This window comes from Engystomops pustulosus, chromosome 5 (assembly GCF_040894005.1).
Source record: "Engystomops pustulosus chromosome 5, aEngPut4.maternal, whole genome shotgun sequence".
In the NCBI taxonomy this organism is placed as follows: Eukaryota; Metazoa; Chordata; class Amphibia; order Anura; family Leptodactylidae; genus Engystomops; species Engystomops pustulosus.
This window is the reverse complement of record NC_092415.1, coordinates 73468697-73491147: the sequence shown is the minus strand read 5'-3', so window position 1 is coordinate 73491147 and position 22451 is coordinate 73468697. Positions and strand designations below refer to the sequence as shown.

The 22451-nt window shown below is 36.5% G+C and overlaps 1 protein-coding gene across 1 annotated transcript in view; it reads right to left on the bottom strand.

The window, feature by feature from the left end:
* GALR1 (galanin receptor 1) overlaps positions 1-22451 on the bottom strand; it is a 302797-nt gene that overhangs the window by 60681 nt on the left and 219665 nt on the right. Inside the window, exon 2 of the mRNA XM_072152364.1 lies at positions 15729-15794. Coding sequence (XP_072008465.1) covers positions 15729-15794 — 66 coding nt within the window. The remainder of the gene's footprint in view (positions 1-15728; positions 15795-22451) is intronic.

Here is a 22451-nt window from a genome sequence, read left to right as displayed (position 1 = left end):
TACTAGACAGTGTAATATATTGCTACCTCCAAGGTCAGAACATACATTTAATTCAACCACCGTAACATCTATGAGATAAAAATTTATTTATCTGATAAATATAACAGCAATTTATCTGGAATAACTACAACCCTCAGCAATCAAAATTTTAAAAGCATGAAAAAAGTTCATCAAACAGTTCATCTTAGTTCATGAGATGAAGTTCATTACTTATATAGTTAATCCAAAGATGGATAAGAAGCTTCATCAAGTTTCTGAAAATCAATCATGCAGAGAAGTTCATCAGATAGATGGTTTATCGGTTAGTAAAGTCACGTTGCATATACTGTGGACATAAATACATTATTAGACATCATTGTACTTTTTTTAGTGATCACCCGGTCCTCGGTATTGGCATTTTTGGTGTTCTTATTTTTCTTTGGTATTTGGTCATGTCTACTTGTCATCTGTATGTTAGTTTTCATTGTTGTACATTCAATTATCGAGATAAGTATCACTGGGACTTTCAAAGACAAAAATATCTAAAATGTTATTGGTCTTTGGGTCTAGATAGTGTCAGCAATTTATTCTCCCTTTCTTTTATGGAAACCAGATATAATACTCCACTTTCATCTCCTTATACTTATAAGTGCTTCTTGGCCTTAACAGATATGCAGAATGGAGCATTCCTTCCCCAAGCTCACATCATATCATATGATTCTACAATGCAATATTCGTTATAAGAAAAAACATTACTGTTTATCTAAATTGGTTCTAGGTCGGATTTGTGAGTTTTTCCTGTAAATTTAGATACCATATCTCTTCACCTGATATTGCTTTAAAGTCATTTTGATATGGCACATCGTAACCTTAAAATGAAATACAAGGGCGAAAAGCCAGTGAAATAATAACTATTCATTTTAGACTTTTGTGACCCCTTTCCAATGCCTCACATTATAGACTTTAAAGGAGCAGATCAAAGCCTATCTAATAAGGTCTTTTGGTGTACTGCCTGTATCTAAGTGGCAAAATAACATAAGATATTTTACTAACCCAAACATTTCTTTTTCTAACTGCAACAAACGCAAGCTATAACCATTACAAAATGCAGGAAATGAATTACTGTAGACTCATTCATTGCAAAGGTAGGAAAATATATTTTCGGCAACTCTTAAAAATGTTGCGAAAAGGTCAAAATCATGAAGAATATTATTTCCCACATAAAATGTTGGCAAAAGGCTAATAATGTAAAACATCAAATAAAATTCTTGAATCACAGCGTAAAAAGTGTAAACAAAAAGTTAATTAGCTAAAAGATGTCGACAGAGTAAAAAAAAAGCAAATCAAGTTAGAGCAAATCTACCATTGAAATACAGTACATGGCCAATACAGATTCTTTCATCAATCCCGCTAATGAACGTGCATATAGATTAAAGCAATACATCAACTGCAAAACCAAAAACGTGGTATATCTAATCAAATGCACATGCCCAAAATTCTATGTGGGGCAGACGACACAACCATTGAAAAAGAGGATACAGCAACATCTATCCACCGTCAATATGGCCAAAAGGCATTTCAAACAAGATAAGAGCCTTACTTCCGTGGCCATGCATTTCTTAAACTTTCACAACAGTCACTGCAAAGGCATAAAAATATATGGCCTCGAGAAAATCGACACTAACATCAGAGGAGGTAATCCCATACCATTACTTTTACAAAAGGAATCAAGGTGGATCTACGAATTAGATACAATGGCACCGACAGGACTCAATGAAGAATGGCTATTTACGGGATTTTACAAACAGGTATGAGTGAGCTTAACAACATCCTTTTTTTATCAAGGTATAATCTGGATTTAAGTTTATTTAAGAGGTTCCTATTTGATATGAGGGTAGTATTGTAAAACACACATTTGCTTATCACTCTGATTAGTCTTAATTTCACTTTTTTATTTCAATGATGTCCCAAGTTTATTTCACTCAGCACTTATATTCTGCTGTCATTTGCTTTTTCACTAGTCACAACTTGTGAATCATATGACACAAGATCAAGCACCAAAAGAAGAGCACATCAAAGGGCATTATTTTCATCACTGGACATCTATGGTCTATAGGTTCTCAATCACCATTCACGATATGTTTACAATTCACATGTGTATATCACATATTAGAATAATGGTTTAGATCTACTAGTCCCATCCACTCCACACCACATTAGTGTCACGCATTTAAATTCGCATCCCCCCGTACACTATAGGAGCCCACATTATTCATCCCACTCATCCTATCACCGTAGGCCATTACCCCACTTGTACATACAGTAGGGGTTATTATTCACCTTCATTAGCATTACACTACAAGTACCATGCCCCCTACTCATCAAAATACCCAAACATACATACAAAAACCACCATTCCACTTTTCACTATATGGCCACAATTGTCCATATATTGCTTATACAGCTTGCAAACTACGTTTCCCATTGCTGCCTACATACCATCATTACATCATACTTACCTTTAGCTCAAAGAACTGTACAACAGATGGGGTGGTGCTGGGGGCGTGCTGTGGGTGTGCCCGCCCGGTGACGCGCGGCCGGCACAAGCAGGAGGCGGAGGATTGTGCCGGTCTCGCGAGCGCTGGGCGGGCGCATGCGCAGTGCGCTCCAGCATGGCCGCACAATACACGCGACCTCACACAGATTCAACACACAGGTGAGTCCTCTCACATCATTTACCTTTACGATATATACAATGCCCAGCACCCCACACAGATTATACCCCTGAGGAAGCCTGTGGAGGCGGAACGCGTGGGGCACAACTCTCCATCCCCCAACAAACTACACGGTGATATCTATTTTATACTGTTTTGGACCCTATACGATAGACTACCTATGGCATAGGTTGCATTTTCATTACCTCTTTAGCACGTGCCATTTCATTGGTTAGATTTTCTTGCATTGTGTACAATATCAGTCCTCACAGTTCAGGATTCATACATTTACACCGTAGTTTATCCATACTGGACCCGTTGGGGGGGTGCAAGCATATTGCATGAACTGTATGCACTTATGCATTGTATTTTTGGCATTTGTGGCCAAATGTTTTTAAATGTTTTTATATAAGTGCTATGGCATCATAATAAAGTGTTTTTTATTGGATCTCTATCTTTTGAGGCCAGTTTATATGCACATCCCCGCTATTTCGCATGTGTACTACCATTGAAATACACCATGATGAAAAGGGGCGCTTACTCATAGATCCAGGCATTATGGCTGTAGGAATATTCTTAGGAGGGGGAAGTGTTCACTGTAACAGTGAACTATAACATGGAAGGGCTGTGGTTACACTCCCAGGATCCCTTCAGTCTCATTAGAATAATTTTAAAAGTTGATTTTAGAAGGAAGGAGGCAATGGATGACACATATAAGAAGATTACCACAGTCACAGTGTCTAGATCTATGACTAAGTGCCCTTTGTTTATCATGCTTGATTGTGATGGTAGATTTCCTTTAAGTATTTATTAAGATACAATTTTCTTGCCCACTAGGAAAAAACCTCAGAAGATTTAGTTAAGGAAGCCTTCACTGGCAAGACATTTCTCCTGCAACAAACTTGCAGAAAATCTGTAATGTACAGCCCCCCCCCCCCCTTTGCGACTGGATGTATGTGCTCTCATGAGAGATATGCGGTATATGGAGCACCTTACTGATGCTTTCTGTGCTAATTTGGAACAATTCATTGAAGTGTAGACACCATGGGATTATTATGTGATAAATGTGCTTGACTCATGGGGCATTTCTGCTTTTGTTATTTTCTTTATTTTCTCCCATCTTTTTTCCACATACAGGAAATCCTGTACTTAAGAACACCTGACTTACAGACGACCCCTAGTTACAAACGGACCTCCAGATTTTGATAATTTACTTTAATTTAGCCAAAGGCTACCATAAACAGCTGTAACAGTTATTAAGGATGTCTGCAATTAAGATTTATTGCTAATCCTGGTTATTATGACAACCCAACATTTTTAAAATACAATAGTCATAGAGACCCAAAAAATTTTGCCTGGAGCAACAGTTATAAAGTAAACAGTTCCGACTTACAAACAAATTCAACTTAAGTACAAACCTGGGGGACCGCCTGTATACATTGCCCTTGTGGGCTATAGGGGGCCCTTATGTGTATGCCCCTTATGTGTATGCCTTTTTTTCCCCTTTTTTATTAATCTAAAAAAAAATAATATAAAGTTGAATTAAAAAAAATAAAATTCAGTATTACATGTTTCTCCATACTATATTTAAGAGAAGGGTCCAGTTCTGATGATTTTCTACAGCAAAGCATCTGGTACTACTAGAGCTTGCAAGGCAGTTTTGCAAATGTTCTATCTATAAAATCGAAAACTTTGTTTTCAACACTCTTGCCAACATCCTCTGTATTGAAATGGCAGGTATCTGGAAGTAACAGATGTACAGATGTGAATTATTCTTTCAAGAACATTTGTGTGTTAAATATTTCATTAGTATTGAAAATAAATTGGCTATTTACATAATGAAATCATTTTTCACAGCTGAAGCTAGAGATGAAAATTGTGGTCACTTTTCATATTTCCATTGTATCATAACATATTCATCTTGCTTATTGATATTCATGGATTTGCAAAAGTACTTCAGCCTGCCATTATTTTCCGAATATACATATGATTTTAAGTGTTAAGAATTAGAAATATCAAATTTGAAACTAGTTTAATAAAAATGTGTGACCTTGTTCAATGGCCGCTTGGGAAGTAAATGGTAAGTGAAAATTGAGTAATGCCCGGACAGCTATTTGGTTGTTCAAACTGAAATGAAGTAGAATTTTATAGGCAACAACTGTATCTGTTGAAACAAACGAAAAAACAATTAGCTTATTATTTTTTTAACCTAAATATGACATTTCAATTTGAATTTGTAACATGTCTAAAATAATAATTTATCACTGCCCAAACCACTGTGCTCTTGGTGTGGCTCTCTTCTCAACTGCTTATTCCTGATAAAAAGCTAAAATCTTAGGCAAAAGACTACAAGAAGAAGATTTCATTTTTATTATCTCAGCATGATATAAGCCTATTTTAAATAATCCACAATCATTTTGATTGTACAGAGCCTCCCATAAGTCAAAGCAAAAATGACTCCTAGGAGCTGAATGGCAGGAGCTTGAAACTGATCTTATATTTACAGGAAGTCCCTGACTTACAGACAACCCCTACAGATGGACCTTGGACCTCAATGCCCACTGTGACCTCTGGTCAATCTATCTGGAAGCTGGTAATGGACTTATCTTTAGCTTCAGGAAGCTATGGTCAATATTACAGTTATCGAAGGTGACTGCAATGAAGCTTTATTATTAAAGGACATCTTCCAACAGCTTTACTGATGGTAGACTGTCCTCATCGAAAGGATCCTTGCCTTGTCCTTGGTAGTGCACAGTTTTAATATCCCTGGGACATCTATAATACTCCGAAATCAACTTTATAAAAATAGTGTGCCTAGTGGTAATTTATTTATGCCCCCTGCTCTTACAATCCCCCCCCCCCCAATTCCCCCCTCTCTCTTTCGTCAGATACGCAGACTGCCAGTGAAGTCCCCTATCGGCAAATCTTGAGCATGCATAAGAACTATTTCTTTGTGCAGCACCACTGGTGTCTAGTTGACCACGCAAGGGGTTTCTCAAGCTTGCACAAGACTTGCAGATAGCCAGGTTACATCATAAATTACCACTTGGCAGAGCATAAAGGCTCTCCGTTGATGTCAGCTGGAGCACCTTGGGCTCTTTAGCATATTTTTATAAAGTTTATTATGGAGTATTATGGACGTCCCTGGGCTCTTTAGCATATTTTTATAAAGTTTATTATGGAGTATTATGGACGTCCCTGGGATACTGAAAAACTGTGCATTACTCAGGACATGGTAACGGGCAGTTAGATGAGGGCAGTCTACCATCAATAAAGCTGATGGTAGATGTCCTTTAAGCCTTGTTCCCATGACAGCCTGAGATTCTGAAAATCCTATTTTCACAGGGGTAAAAAATAATTGGTCTGGAGTAACACTTACAAAATATACCAGTTCCGACTTACATACAAATTTAGCTTAAAAAAAAACCTACAGAACCTATCTACTATGTAACCCAGGGAGTACAATGAAATTTTAAAGGTTTAAGAAAGAGCTTGTTACCACCATAACCAACTCTGAATATGTCGCTAGGTGCTACACCAGTCAATCAGTTTGAATTTTATCTCTAGCTCCCATGGTTAATGAACATGTGTTGTTGTTAGTGTCATGTGTCATGCAGGCAGTATGAGGCTGAGAGGCAGGAAAAGGTTAAAACCGGAGAGCTGCTCTACACCTTTCACTCGGGTGATTTATTGCTGAATAAATTCTCTTATACCTTATTTAGGTGCTAGTTATTTTCCCAGTTCCTCTCTCTGTGAACGTGAACACTGCTGGACTAATTACTGTTGTGACTATTTGGCTTTTCACCTAGCCAAACCAGTTTCCTATACTGTGCTGAAAAGGAGCAATGACTCAGAATGAGATAGCACTGTATACAAATGGGTGTCTCTAGTACAGTACATTTGTCTTTTTACTACATAGCACTCATTGGGCACATGTATCATTGTTTTTCTGTGCCTCTTTTCTATGTTCTTTGCTGTCAGCACACTTCTGTATTCTTATGTATCTGGTGTGACTTATTTTTTTGCTGGTGTGACTAATTTTTTTGCAACTTATTAGGCTCATGTGTGAAAGTAAATGTGGCTCAATTGAACCTAAATTTGCACCTAAAAAGAATCTAATTTGCTCAAAAATAAGGGGTGAAGAAGGCGCAAATAAAAGAAAACATCTGCCTTGCAAAGATACATTAGAATCAATGCAACAGAAACACACTGGCGTAGGTGCAAAAAAAATACAGAAAGGCACAGAAAATACTTATATAAAGGCACAAAAAATAAAACAATGTGCAAAATGAGAAGAAAAAGCTTATTTTATAAGTTTATATAACCTTCATAACATCCTGACATTAAATTACAATAAACCTTCCCCGATTTAGGTAAAATGCAAATAATAAGAGAAAGGATTTTTGAAGGCCTTGTTATTACCGTATTTTCTGAAAAGCGAAATGTTTACAAATACTATAATGCCTTTAAACTATTTGGGATAGCCCATACAATGATCTCTTATTGACAACATATGTGTATATAGAGACACAAATGTGGATGTATTTGAAGGCCCAGCTAAAGCAGACGCAACATCATCTGAAAGTCTAAAGAAATCAGCCTAGATATCAGGAAGCGAACTGTAGACACATGTCTGGTTCATCCTTAGGTGCAATTTTCAGATCCTGAAGGTGCTTTATTCAAGATTTGAATGTCCAGCCATTCCACCATTCAGGGAGAAGAATGTGATTTGGTCTAAAATGTACATGTACATGAACAAAAGACATTGGGTCACCGGAGTTCACAGAAAGTTCATTGTCCGACTATAATGCACCGTGCAGTGAATCATGCATCCGAATTCATGAATGTGTCGCTTCCCCGCTCAGGTCTGACAGAGGTTGACCATAATGGCCACCATTATGTTTGGAGGATTAAGGGATAAGCTTGCAAGCTCGAGAACATCATCAACTGTAAAACTGTTAGGTATGAATGGGTCTTCCAAATGGCCCAAAGCATACTAATAAACTGGTTACAAAGTGGTTTAAGGATAACAAAGTCAATATTTTTGAGAAGTCATCACAAAGCCCTGACCTCAATCATATTGAAAAATTATGGGAAAAGCTGAAAAGACAGGTGCAAGCAAGGTGCAAGTAAAAAATGTAAAGGGGTCTACATACATTCTCTACCCATTGTGTGCAACAAGAGATGACTGAATTATCTACAGTTTTTGTGGCTAAGTAATGACTGAGCTAAACTGCAACCTTTCAAGGGTTTTGTTAGCATGTCAAAATATTGTTTTGAATTAGTTTTGCAAAAATACAAATTGTACCTAAATCAGGATGGACACATCTGTAGATTATTACAAGGTAAATATTTGCACAAAATTTCTCAGCAATTGTGCCACATGCCAAGAAACGTTCACCAGTGAAATATGGAAAACATTCCTAAACAGGAAATAACAGTAAAAGCAAGGGTCCATAGCAATTTATAGGGAAGTTTAACATTTTGACATTTTGTAACTTTTAAACCTTAAAAATAAAGTTAACCTTTAGAAATTATATCACTGCTTGTTTAAAGGAAATGAATTAATTGATGTAAATCCATGTGTGTTTTCTATAAAAGCCTGACATAATAATATTTGTTTGGGCACATTTACTAAAAACAGTACAAACTGCACTATGTGCATAGTGTGCAGAGGGCGCTAGATCCAATAGTTGTCAGTGCCCGTCAGTGCCCGTTCTGCATACATCTGCATACATCTGAGTGCAACTTTTTTGTACCTTCAACATAGGGCGTGCGACACATTTGTGTCGGACTTTGCATGATAAATGTGGGGTACTGTCTGACTGTGCACCAGAATGCCCATTTCAATGAAATGTGAAGAATAGTGCACCTGTAACACAAAAGCGGCACATTCACCACATATGTGGCAAACACAGTTTTTAAATACATGTGCAGGAAGTTTGCACATAAAGTGCGACAGAAAACTGGCACAAGGTCCATAGTAAATGTGCCTCAATCGGGCTCACAAACTAAGGGTGCGCGGACCACTCAATCGTCGGATATTCTGACTATTACCATTTTGCGGCGCATTTAAAAGGTGATTGTGGTGCACGCGATTGGATTTTGGCGCATCGCTTACATACACCGGGAAGAAGAAGGTGAACTCCGGCAGACCTCAGCAGGGAAGTGACACATGCAGGATATCGGGAACACGATCTTGGTGAATCGCACCAGACTTCAATTTCATCGGCCCATCCAGATCGGAGATTGTGACAGAACCGGGGGCAATAGGGCATATGTACTTTGGACTTTGTGCCAGTTTTCTGACAGACTTTTCACATTCTTTTATGTGCTTGATGCTTGACAACAATTCAGAATTATCTACAATTATCAACCAGACTCGAGAGTGCTCTACAATTTCTGATACTTTCATAGTCTGGAATGGAGTGGCAAGAAACTTGTTCAACCTTTCCCTCCAGCCTTTAATTACAACGAGACCTTTGTTCTCTATATTACTGGGTCACCATTCTTGGTGTCAATCGGGTGATTACAGACACTTGTTCACCATGCTGCCGTACCGTAGTACGGCGGGCATACATGGGCACTGGTGCTCACCCCTGCCCCTCTTCATAGGAATATACAGTGCACGGCGCTGTACTACGTAGAAAGATAGGACAGGTAATTGAAATGTAGATTGTTTACTACTTTGAGATTTTAATCTGTTAAAACAATAAAAACTATTAAGACAGAAAACACATGTATGCCTGCATAGACTTATCACAGCTTTGACCGGGAAAAAGTAAAAATATTACAGATTTTGGAATAAAGAGACAAAACAGGCTGTGCTCTCAAGGATCAAACTTGATGGCATCTGTAAGAGGTTAATAATTGATCTACTGTTGTTGTTATCCTATTCAAAAAAGTTTTTAGAAACATTTGTTGATGAGAGAACTCGTTAACCTTCCATTGTTGTCCATATTCTTTTTCTTTAAGAGAATGATAGTGGGTGAATAATGCGCCCAACATGAATTGATATTTTTAAAAGTTTGCAACAACTTATTCCATTTATTCTTTCTTTCTCTTCCAAAGATGCTTAGTGTTTATCTTTTCCTGTTAGAACACTTTTATGCTTGTTACCATAGTGCAACACTATAGTTTCATTATTCAAGAAACAATTTATATAATTGGTATGTAATTATTTCCTAATCTTCATGTACAAAGAATACAAACAATGGAAAAACCTTTAATTTTATACAACATACAATTACAAGAAAACGACTCTATTTTATTTTTCAGGGACAATTATTACAATTACGTTGAAGTATAATTCTTGGTAAACCATTTCAGTTTGATATGCGAAGTACTACTAGAGCATTCACCCATGTTCCAATGAAAAAAACCAACACGTCATTATGGAGAGCCACGCATACTCAGCAAAGGTAAAACATAAGGAAATTCAATTTTTATTACTGAAGTGTCTAGTGTGTTTCAGTGTTGAGCTTTAGAGATGTGGTCTTTTTGCATGCATTAGCTGTATTTTAAAGGGGTTTACTGACAATTATATTCATAATCTATGCTGAGGATACGGTATGAAGTCTTAGACAACCCCCCCCAAGAATATAACACAGTCAAAAATGTAGATTAAATATATAGAAAGATTATGTAGTATGATTTTATAGAAAAACAAATTAGCAAGTTACTTGTAAAACTTTTTTATTTTCTTGTTTACATACAACTATGGGGGCTTACTTTCTGTTACTACCAGTATGTTGTAAAGCAGTTTATCAGCTTTTAGATCATGTGTGATGTTAGATGTATAAAGTCAGGGAGGCAGAGGGTTTAACATTTACGTAAACCTCATCCTGCCTCTGAATTCCTCCTCATGCAACAGACATCAGGAGATCTTATCCTTTACAGTAAAGGGGGCGTTCTAAGGCAGAGAAAGATTGACTTCAGTGTTAAACTCTCCACCTCCTTGACTTCATTAAACCAATTTACATCTCACTTCAAAGTTGATTTTCTGGATGGTGTCACCACACTGGGCCATGAAAGAAACATCATATAGAAGGTGCTCAGCTGATTGACAACATACTAGCAGTGGTTTATTAGGCCATGATGACAGGTTGCCTTTAATTGTAGCCCAGGTCTCATAGTTAAACATCAGAACCAAAAATTGTGTTACTGTACATATTTACTTGACTGTATGACTACATATAATGTAATTTACACATTGAAAAACCTTTCACTAAAGTGTTACTTATATGCATAATAGTACACAAAAACATATATGTTAAGTAACAAACCAGTATAAAGTAAGTGGCATAAGCAATATTTACATGAGAGCATCTACAATTAGTATTATGTGAGTTAATTAAAACATAGCATTGCCATATAAAAACTCTGCATGGGACACAACAGACAATGAAGAAACACCAAAGACATCACAAAGGAAAAAAAGGAAATAATAACAAGATTCATTATTATAAAATCTGCTGAAATATGATGGAATTACACAATAAATACTCTAAGTCTATGTTTCTATATAAATAAGTATTGCTTAAAAAAAATCACATTGAGCAATCAGGATGATTAGCGTGCAAAGTTTGTATTCTCAAGCAGGCGGTCACCTTCATCTTGTTTATTGCAACATGTGGCTTTGTTTAATGTCTATTAATAAAAAGCCAATGCACAATGGAGAATATTTTTTCTATGATGTTTTGACTAATAATCTAGTTATGTTTTGATACTTTCATTATTTTCACTCCTAAATTTTCAGTATAAAGATGAAACAGTCTCAAACTTTTCTCCCAATCCTCAATGTTTAGTTAAGTAGATAGGATGTGTAGAGGCTGCTGAGTTTCCTATACTTATCTATGATAATTGTGTTATTTAGCTTCACAGTATTCAATTATAACTACTGAAGTTTCATCACTAGAGTAAGATTTAACAGGAGGACCTGCACACTGAAACAGAGTGCAATTACATGGCCAGAAGTAGGCTTTCTTATCTTGGATCTAAAAACAAGCTGCACTGTAAAATCACACAACAGACACCATTAAAAATTAAAAGAACAGTCAAATGGGGGTCAAACTATCAACATATCCACATTTCACCTTACAAAGAGAGAATTGCACAGTTATCAGACCCCTCTGTTCTCAGGCTCCCTGTTCTGTAATTATTATCTGCTGAGAACTACTGATCTCTGGGGGTGAAGGGTGTTGGAGCCCAACTAAATCTAACATAGACATGATAAAAAGTAAGACTGTAAAATAAAGCGGTCACATACATATTTTATGTCTCAAATGACAGGGGGGTAGTGGACCCTCTGTACCACTGTGAGTGATGATGTAAAACGACACCTAGTAGCACCCGGTTTTCACCAGCACCCACCGCAAGGCGGGTCAGACTAGCTGCAGTGAAATACCACCAGATCGCTCCATCTAGCTGGACAATCATAGTCCCTAGCAATGGTCATAGCCATTGCTAGTGGCATCAATTTCCTGACTTTGTGTTCGGTCAACAATATGTCCGTGTTGTATGGGCAACACCTGAACCCCAAATCCAAATTAAAACATTGGGTCCACTCAACTCTACTCACTAGGCTGAGAACTCTGTGATAGAGTTGTTTCTGTACTGGGATTTGGACTTTGATATTGATATGAATACAAAAATTATACTTTGCCACAAAAAAAAAAATACTTTGAAGGGGTGATGCAAGATGTTTTGCGAGACATGATTAATTTTTTACTGCATTGCATAGGTTGTTCTGGGTATAATATCAAATGTATTAAAAGAAAGGAAACAAGAGTAACAAAGTATTAATATGTAGTAAAAGAATCTTAATCTCTATAATAAATAATCTCTTTATAATCTCTATATAAATCTCTATATATCAGTGAATTAGGTTTTTAATGAGTGTTAACTTTCTTGAAGCTTTCAGTCTATAGAGAGCAGTTGAATCCATGGCTTACTGATAATGTTATTGCCTCATGGTTGTGTACGTTTCAAAGGTCGACATGCATTGGTCTTTTATCCACCATGCCATGTACTTCTGTTTTTTATGATACTAATAAAGGATTGACTATTTTAAAGTAAAAGTCTTTTCATGAGCACTGGACTGTTTTCCTTGCTTTTTTTTGGCTTGTTGTCACTCCTCCCTGGAAGAATGAAGTGCACCTGTCTAAGCAGTGAGCTGACATCTCGGTGTGGCTCTGCTCTGTCCCAATGACTCCGTAGGTCATTTCCATTCAGCGTTTAAAGCTCTTTTTCTGCAGAATGGTGAATATGGGGATGTCATTGTGGTCCTGTCACTGTGCTGACAGGAGCATCTTCACTGATCATTCATACCCTTGAAACCCTTGCAATAAAACCAAAGATCCATTTTAGTGAGAACCAAACCATCTTACAGTTATTGAGCACCATCTTTGTCTCCAACTTTCGCTCATACTCTTCCTTACCTTTCAAGGCATGTTTTTAAAAAAAAAAAAACTTTTTGCTTGGGTAATGTTTATGCTCTATGGGGGGATTTAACATGACTGGATGCATTGTGCATCCAAGGTCTCTCCTCCCACGGTGCATGAGGCGCTCAATATACTAAAATGATCTGGCGACCTGGTGTAAAGTCCTAATTTCGCCTGCTCAGGATCCTAACAAATGTCCCAGGCCGGAGTGTAAAAGCCATAATAAATGCCCCCATATTTCTCTATGTGATCACCCAACAGTTGTTCTGCTTTTATTAAAGCCGTCAAGGATTTTGTTGGGGGTAATGCATTATAAATCTATTATAAGCAATTTCTGATTGAAACACTAGTAGCAATAAACAAATCATTTATGTGCATGAACCCTTAGAATACACCTTGGAAGCATGTAATGTGTAATGTAAACTGCAAATCTATACTTTTAGTACACAGATAACTTTATGAACAGCCACATACTTTCTTTTAACCTTACTCCAGATACAAAGCACATTGTTTGTCTTACTTACTGTGCAAAATGTTTCCGAGAAACATTTTTTATTACTGCAATGTTAATTTCAATGCTGATACCAGTAATGTGCGGCTGGACTGAATGTTGTCCTCAGAATTACTGTATCTGTATAAATTATATCTGTTGTATAAATTAATTACACAACACTAATCGATACTCCAGGAATTTTGCTCATATTAATTTCATCCCCTTGGCTTATTGTCATGAAATACATAATGAAATATTTCACATCTTTTCCGATTATGCAATATCCAAATAATTGTCTTATTATGGATCTACCAAATGTGACCAGTAAATCCTAAAGTAGTCTTGTGTCTTATAGTTATGTATTGAATGCATCTGATAATTTAATGTGTTCCTGCTAACAATTTGCCAACTACCAATTTGCCAACTAGAAGCCCAAGCCGTACATTGTTATGAGTGACAATGTATCTTTTGTAAGTACATTATAGTTGGTCTGGGCTCTCTACCATAACCTGTGAAAAGATGTATTTGTTTATAGGGTAAATATCCATATTTCAAATTGTGAAATTAATGCAGTTTAATAAAGAATACTATCACTGATCTTTATTTATTGCAAAAAAATAGGTTTAACCTTTGTCCAAAGATTTACCATTTAAGAGGGTCAAAGAGGGCTGTGAAAACCAAACAGGCTTTGGCTTCATGCACATTGCCATTTATTTCTTAAATGAGTTAGCTGTTTCTTTCCAGCTTACTCAGTCTCACTGAGCTCTATAGGGCTCGGACACAGCATGGTAGGAGGCATCACTGAGCCATGCTTCCGTTGCCACAAATTATGGGAAGGTCCTATTGACATTGGTGAATTGAGTGGTACTGGAGTAACAGATGTGCTTCTTCCCTTCCACAGGCTGGCATGCTAGGTATAGATTATGGTTGGGCCAGACCTTCCTTCCTGGAGTAAATGTGTTGTATGGTTCTTGCAAAAAGTGGTGCTTTTGAAGAGACTCTGTCAACATTTTTAACCATACAAATCTTTAGACAATGTTGGGGAGTAGCCCTGGCAATGTGTGTAACCATACATTTGTGTGTGTTTTATTAGCACTTCTCACTGAACTGCTCTAGAACCACTTGCATTACAACTAGTGAAAGCTGCAGTATTCAACCCAGAACCCATTCACAGCTGTGGATTAGTTTTATGCAGATATCTTACAGGCCAGCAGTTTAATTACTCCCAAAATGTTCTTGAAAAGTTACAATCCCGAAATACTGCTCCCATAGACATCTATACCACCCGCACACATTGTCTCACCACACCGTGATCAAGGTGGGCGCCGTGTATGATATAGAACATATGCTGTATTATGCCATATTATGGTGACAGGCACTTGGATTTTAATGGAGAGAAGAGGGTGAGGAGCAATCATTCCTCCTCCTTCCTGTATGCGGCTGTAAGCAACACTGCATGTCTTTGTGTGCATGAGGTCTAACACATGTGTGATATAGTAATCTAATGATAGGCAGACACTTTTCAACATATATTTTTGGGCACTTCGTGATGAACAGCATAAAGTTACAGAAGAAGGGAAACGTGTCAGATTACAAATTCTATGTAGATTCTAGTAAGTGAGGGCACTATATGGTGATGTCCAGGATTTGTGTGTGTAAAAAATTATAGAGGGCATATAGAACTGTAAAATACATCACTTCTGCATACAACATTAATCATACACAGCAGACCTTGAGCCAGTCATCTCCCAGAGTCCCCCATTTTTATCGAATCTACTAATATAACTATGTTTTAAATGCTTCAGTTAGGCAGATATTACTCATACCCCATGAATTTGTTGGTTTTTATGAAATTATTTAAAGTCTTGGCTTTTTGAATCACCATATATGAACTCATGAGAAATAATTAAAAAAAACATAATTAGTATATTATTTTATTAAAACTGACTACAATATCCATTGTACTTTGTAAAATGTTGTGTCACTATGCATTAAATAGCTCTGCGGTCTACAGCTGTTGGACAACTTTATGCAGTATACATAAAAAAGAAGCCCTTATAGCCATAGTAATAACGTTGTAAAAACTAAAGCTAAAATTACCTTTTTCTTTGAGGCTTCTGACTTCTTAGACATGTTCCTTAACTTTTTATGCAAGTGGTTAAGAACCTGTAATAATAAGAAAATAAGAATATCATTAATCTCGCACAGTGGAGAAACAAAGCAATATAAGCGTCTTTGTGTTATGGCAAACTCTTCAAGACAATACACTTGTAAAATGCAGGGGTGTATTGTAGTGCATTGAGAAGATCCCACAAATCATCCTGCGATGTGGATCTTAGTACATGTTTTTATACGAAGATAAATCATTCCTCAGACCACTGTATAAACATTTCCCTTTGTCTCTCAAAGGTTTTGATAATTGTCTGGAAAAACTTATAATTATTCATGGTAGTAAAGGGAGATCAGAACCAGCTTTATTTCAAGTGGTGCATGTAAGGTTCTGTGCAATTCAATTATTCCTGTAAGCCAACTGTAACATATCTTTGTAATATTTCTCATGCACTATACAGTCCTTCTGTTTAAATATAAAGATGAAATTGCAGTGAAATGTATTTATAGGTGTATTCAATAATTTATACAGTTATGAAGTTTTAGTCCTTTTTTAAAATGTATTAACATTTCTACATTTTAACAAAGATCTTTAAAATAGCACTAAAATCCTGACAGCGTAATAGATGCACAGATCTAGGACATCTAGGACCTTTTTAATTCTATTATAAAGACTAAATAAATGATTATTAACCCCTTTTTGACTAGGCCTTAAAAAGCTTTAACCATTGAAGCGTTTTTAGCGAATTTTCACACTTCATTTTTATGTGCAAAACCTTTTTTTGTGACATATAGAGAGAGTTAAGAATAAAAAAAATAAGTAAGAAGACCTTTCTTCATTTTTAGCTTTTTTATGTGGGTTAAGGTTACAGAAACTGGAGAAAAATATTTTTTCGAGATATAATAATTTAGGAAAAAGTTTGTCAATGTTTTTTTATAGTGTAGCAGAGTATTTTTTACAAATTTGGAAATATTACTGTTTATTTTAAAATATCTATTAATACTTTGTGTGTGTCTTTTTTTTAACTTTATATTACTTATGTTGTTGTTTTGTATACTAATTTTCACCACTGAGGCATTTATAAGAGCCCGGCTGCAGGAGAAACAATGCCCTGTGGGGATTGATGTCTGATCATAGCTATATTGGGTCTGATTAACCCCTGCAGACCGGCGATCAAGTGACCACCCAGTCTATAGAACCTGCTATTCATAGTATGGTACTACTTCAGTGTTATTCAGTGAAAAAAGTAGTTAACTGCTCCTCAGTTCTCCCTAGTGTCTCCGGCTGTGTCTGACATCCAGAGACCCGTTCCTGCACCCACAATTAGCCCATTGAAAGATGGTGCTGCAGACTCAGGATCGAGTTAAAATGCCTCTATTATGGCTTGTTGTTTGGTTCAGGATTATATATAGGATATATAAATATATATTCTAAGTAGATGTCTCATTTAAACTAGGAAGATTGTATATGCCTTACCATATACCTAGTGTAATTTCTTATTTCAATCCATTGGTTAGATGGGAATTATAAAAAAATAATTTAGCATTTCTGACCCTCAAATTCTCTTGCAGAAATTCCACATGGTTCCACAGATCTTGAAACATTTATTTCAACCCCTTAAAAAAGTTTTTCATCATTGAATTTTCTCAAATCTACCTTATGTACTGCAGCCTCCTATATTTTCCAAATTCCCGCATAGTTTTGTGTCAAAACTATTCCTGCTTGAACAAATAGAATTTATAAATTGAAATGGAACAATGAATTTTTGCAATAACCTTCACAGATTCTTTTAATACATTTTATAGCAGAATATATTTAAATTGTATCAGACAGCAATGAAGCCGGTACTATTTACATCAAATAATAAATTATATACAAATAAGTGTTTGGAATAGAAATGAAGCTTGTTTAGACTGTTCCTCGAGGCACCCTTTGGCTATCAATCCCCCTTTGCAAGAGTCATGAAAAATAAAATTAAGTTTACATAAAGTAATATCTCACTGGACCAGATTTATTTTGGGAAGTACATTGCTTCCAGATAAATTTATCGTTATTCCATATTTAACAACATATTTAATTTTATATATATGAAAATGTTATAAAACATATATAACTTTAGTATCCCCCGTGATCATACTCTCCAAATAACTTTCCTTTGGGGTTCACGTAGAAAGCCGTAAAAACCAAGCCCACAAGAAAATGGCACAAATACGTTTTTTTCACAATTTTCACTGCATTTGGAATTTTTTTCTGATTCCCAGTACAGGGCATGGAATATTTTATTGAAAAATAAAAAAGTTCTAGATCTTTGAAAAACAAAAAAGGGCGGTTTGTTAAGGGGATAGAGGTATACCTGCTCAAGCCAGCACATGTCATAGTCCATTTAAAGTTCCCAAATACCATCTGGATGATCCAGAAGAAGGGAAAAGGTCTGATGAGGCCAAAATAGAACTATTTGGTATAAACTCCATTTGTTGTGTTTAGAGGAAAAAATGAATGGGTAAAACACCTACAACACCTTCCCAAACAAAGTATGTGGGTGGAATCATCATCCATGGGGATGTTTTTCTGCAAAGGGGAGTGATGGGGCCATTTTTCAAAATATTTTGGTCACAAACCTCCTTTTCTCAATGGATGGGTCTTAAGTAGTAACTTTGCTAGAAACATTTGAGTAGTGGTTTAGCCAATCTGCACACTTGAATTCAATCAGAAAACTTTGCAAAGAGCTGAAACTCAATGTTTCCCAGCATCCATCCCAAAACCTGATAAATCTGGAGAAATTGTTTTAGAGGAGTAGGCCAAAATCCCTGCTGCAGTGTCTGCAACCTGCAAACTTCTGGAAATTTCTGACCTCTGTAATTGTAAACAATCTCCACTAAATATTTTTTGAAGAAAGCAGCCCCTGGATAACACCTTAATATTAAAATATCATATTAAGAGATTCTGTGTCTCAAAGTTGAAGTGTACCTTTAAACTTACAGACCTCTCCATTCTTTTTATGTGGGAAAACGTGAAAAGTCGGCTGTGTACCAAATACTTATTTTCCCTACAACTCATATACATAATATAATACTTTAAAAATTACCATAAGTAGAACAGTACGTTTACAAACAAAATTGTTTAGGCATTTAGCAAATCGCAGCTTATTTTTGTCACTTTTGTACAAATAATATAGTAACTAGCTTTGTACACTTCCCTATTGTAATTTTAAGAAAACGGTACTGTATAATTCTTGTATTGTTTATGCTTTACTTTATAATAAAAAGAACAACTTTAATATTGTCTTAGTCTATATATAAATAAATTAGAAGTGAGCAATTATCACAAAGGCCTGGTTATTGATGGTATAATTAAATGAAATAATGAAGACACAGCACAATTTTCCTTTCAGATGACTCCAGTCATAATTACCCTGTGCAAATTATTAAATATCCACCTGTGAATAATTCATTATTCAGTGAAGATGGATACATGATTGTATGATGAATCTACATCAGTAAAATGCTCACATGTGCATACATTTACATACATGCAAAAACATCCACCCACACAAACTTTATTTCTGGTTATATGGCCATTCATGGAACAATAACAGTGGGGAGCAGGCTTAACAAGGTTGTAATTCGGTAATAATAGCAGGTTGTGTACATCATAATCTTCATCCCTCTTCAGTGGTTGCTAGGATAACTGTTACATATATTAACCTACAAAATCCCGCTTTAAGTGTTATTAGAATCCACTGGTTATTTATCCTCAATGTTGACAACATAAAGTATATGACAAGTGCTGCCTATGTCATGTCTTTTCTTCTATTGTAAGCATTTGTTTTTTATAGTTCAGATATGGTTTATGAATAGCTATTGATAGTTACTGTATAATGATATGGATAAAACATCCAGCACAAATCTGAATAAATTACACTGTGATATTTCTTAAAAATGGGACAGAATATTAAACCTTCTATTTAACCAATGACAGAAGTTACAATGTAGAGTTCCTTTAGGTAAGTTTTTATATTTTACAAATACTATATACTGTAGGTTATTGTATACTGTTGCATGGTCTTTAGTTATCTGGCTCACCCTGCTCTGCTCGGAAAGTGTGTGACATCTCTTTTTACGTGCTCCTTTAACATACAGCAAGCAACATAATTTTGTTGAGTCGCTTTATTAAATGTGTTGCAAACTCCGGCTTAGCTATAACACTTCCATTTTGGTCTTGTCTACACAGTGAAGCCACAACACAAAACTGACGAAAACACTTCTTAAATACAGTCTTCAAAGATGTTAGCAGCACAATGTTAGACAGACAACTGACCCAGCCAGTTTAATGATCTGGGCCTATGTGTGCAGCTGAGGGCCCACAAAATTCACCAGTCAGGGGCCCTTAAATTTCTAGTTGACGGTCTGTACAGACATGTATACACATATCCACATTATATATTTGTCCAGCTAGAGCAGTGGTGGCGATCCTATGGCACTGGTGCCAGAGATGGCACTCGGAGGCATCTTTGTGGGCACAAGGGCTGTCTCCCAGACACAGACTTTGCCAGTCATGGCATCTTCCTGATGTCTCAGGCAGTCCACGTAGTGCCCTTCTATTTTAAAGTGACCCATCCTGTGCTGCTTGGTCCTGTCCAAAGAGTGAAATGGTGTCGGATTGGGGCTCAAAGATTCTAGTTGCAATAAGTTTTCTACTGCCTAAATTGCCGTGTTGGCACTTTGGGAAAAGCTGGTGGTTTTTGCGTCTCATTTTGGGCACTCTATCTCTAAAAGGTTTGCCATCACTGAGCTAGAGCATGACAAACAGATCATGTAAAAGTCTCTGGAGACAGAAGGAAAGAAGTAGCAGACAAATACTCTTCCTTCAAATTATTTAAAGTATGTGAGTTTGTACATTTTAAACTTCTCACCATAAAATGACCTTTTTTATAACAAAGTTTTAATATCAAAAATATTTTTCACCAATCATATTTTTCACTTGCCAATTCTGCTGAGTGTTTGTTTGCAGCAGTTACCTCTTTGCATTACAGATAAGATTACATTGAAAAATAATACATCTATGAAAAATTACTTCAACTGAGTTACAGTGGACAATCTTAAAACTAAGATTTCTTGACATCCTCTTTAAAACAATGAAAGAGTTCCTCTAAAAGACAGCACATTCTTTTCAGACAGAACATGAACTGTGAACCGAGGACCAGTCAGTACCAGATTGTGTAGGGACAGAACTTACTGACATTGTCGGGCAGTGTAATTATATACAATTTTTATCTTATGGGCTATTCACTACATCAGACATGTCAGGAGTGGGGAGAGGTCACATTTCAACTAGTAACTGATGTCTAAGTAGTGTATATGATACACATATCACTTTGCCCACATGAACAACAGTCTGTGTGGTAGGGGAATTACATTGTTATCAAATCATTTACATAAATATAACTAATCATATTTTCTAATATTATGCTAAGATAATAATCCAATATTGGTGCAGCACTGCAGTTTCTATAACAGATAATTTAATATATTTTAAAAAAATAGTAGTTTAGTGGTTTATAATTTTATTGATAAAATGATTTTAACTATTTACAAGTCACTCAAGTCTTTTCTCAATATACTCTGACAATTACAATTTGAATATGCAAATCTGAAGAGGGAAGATTTATAAAAAGTGCAATCAATGGCAACCAATCGGAGCTCAACTTTAATTTTATAAACAGCAGTGAGAACAGTTCTGCTATCAGAATACAACAAAACATAATGTCATTAATCAGAGAACTGAACTTAAATAGTTTGATTTTATGATTCAGAATATTCTATGGGCCTTATAAAGTAGGCAGAGTTATCTCCAAGATGGCCACCACAGGATACTACAAGTCTTACGATCCCGCAGTTCGCAGTGCTCCTCCCTCATAAGCTCTGTGATAATCTAACAGACTGCCTTGTTCTGTTACCATAATAACAAGGGGGAGATATATTATATATTATCACAGGGGTGCTGGCATATGAGAGTTGCCATGCCCCTCCTCTTTGCGCCATCAAGAGGCTTAGGACTGATCTATCTGGCAGGTCAGACCTGGCATAGTTTTGTTTTAAAAACTGCGAACAAAAGTTTGCTGGTTTTACAAAAGAACTCAGGCACCCAGTCCAGGGGCGGCCGTTCCCCGCTACACCACCTCCATGCCCACATGGCATGGAGGTGGCGTATTTGTGATTTTGAACCCAAATGCTTGCACTGCACAAGATTTTCCTATAATTCCACTTCTTCTACACTAGAAAATTGGCGTAGAAGCAGTGATAATTCTCACTGCTCTTTGCCACATTGAGATGGCATCTCACCACAACACTGGCCATACTGGATGCACTGTAACCAACCGACTACAACCAAAGTATTGATCGCATGACCTGGCCAGGCAGGTGCAGGACAAGTGATGTGGACATGTGTCAGCGGCCATCTTCTGTCCTGTGTCTCCACCACAGGGACAATATTAATTGACTGATTGAAGGGACAGTCACATTTTGATTCTTTATTGTAGTACCCTGTTTCCCCTAAAATAAGACATCCCCCAAAAGTAAGACCCAGTACAATTTTGCTCCGGCTTAAAAATATAAGGCCTCCCCTGAAAATAAGACCTAGCAGCAGTCATTGCAGCAGCCTCCCTTCCCCCCACGCCAATCATTAGTATTAGTAAATCTTTTAGATGCCGCCGA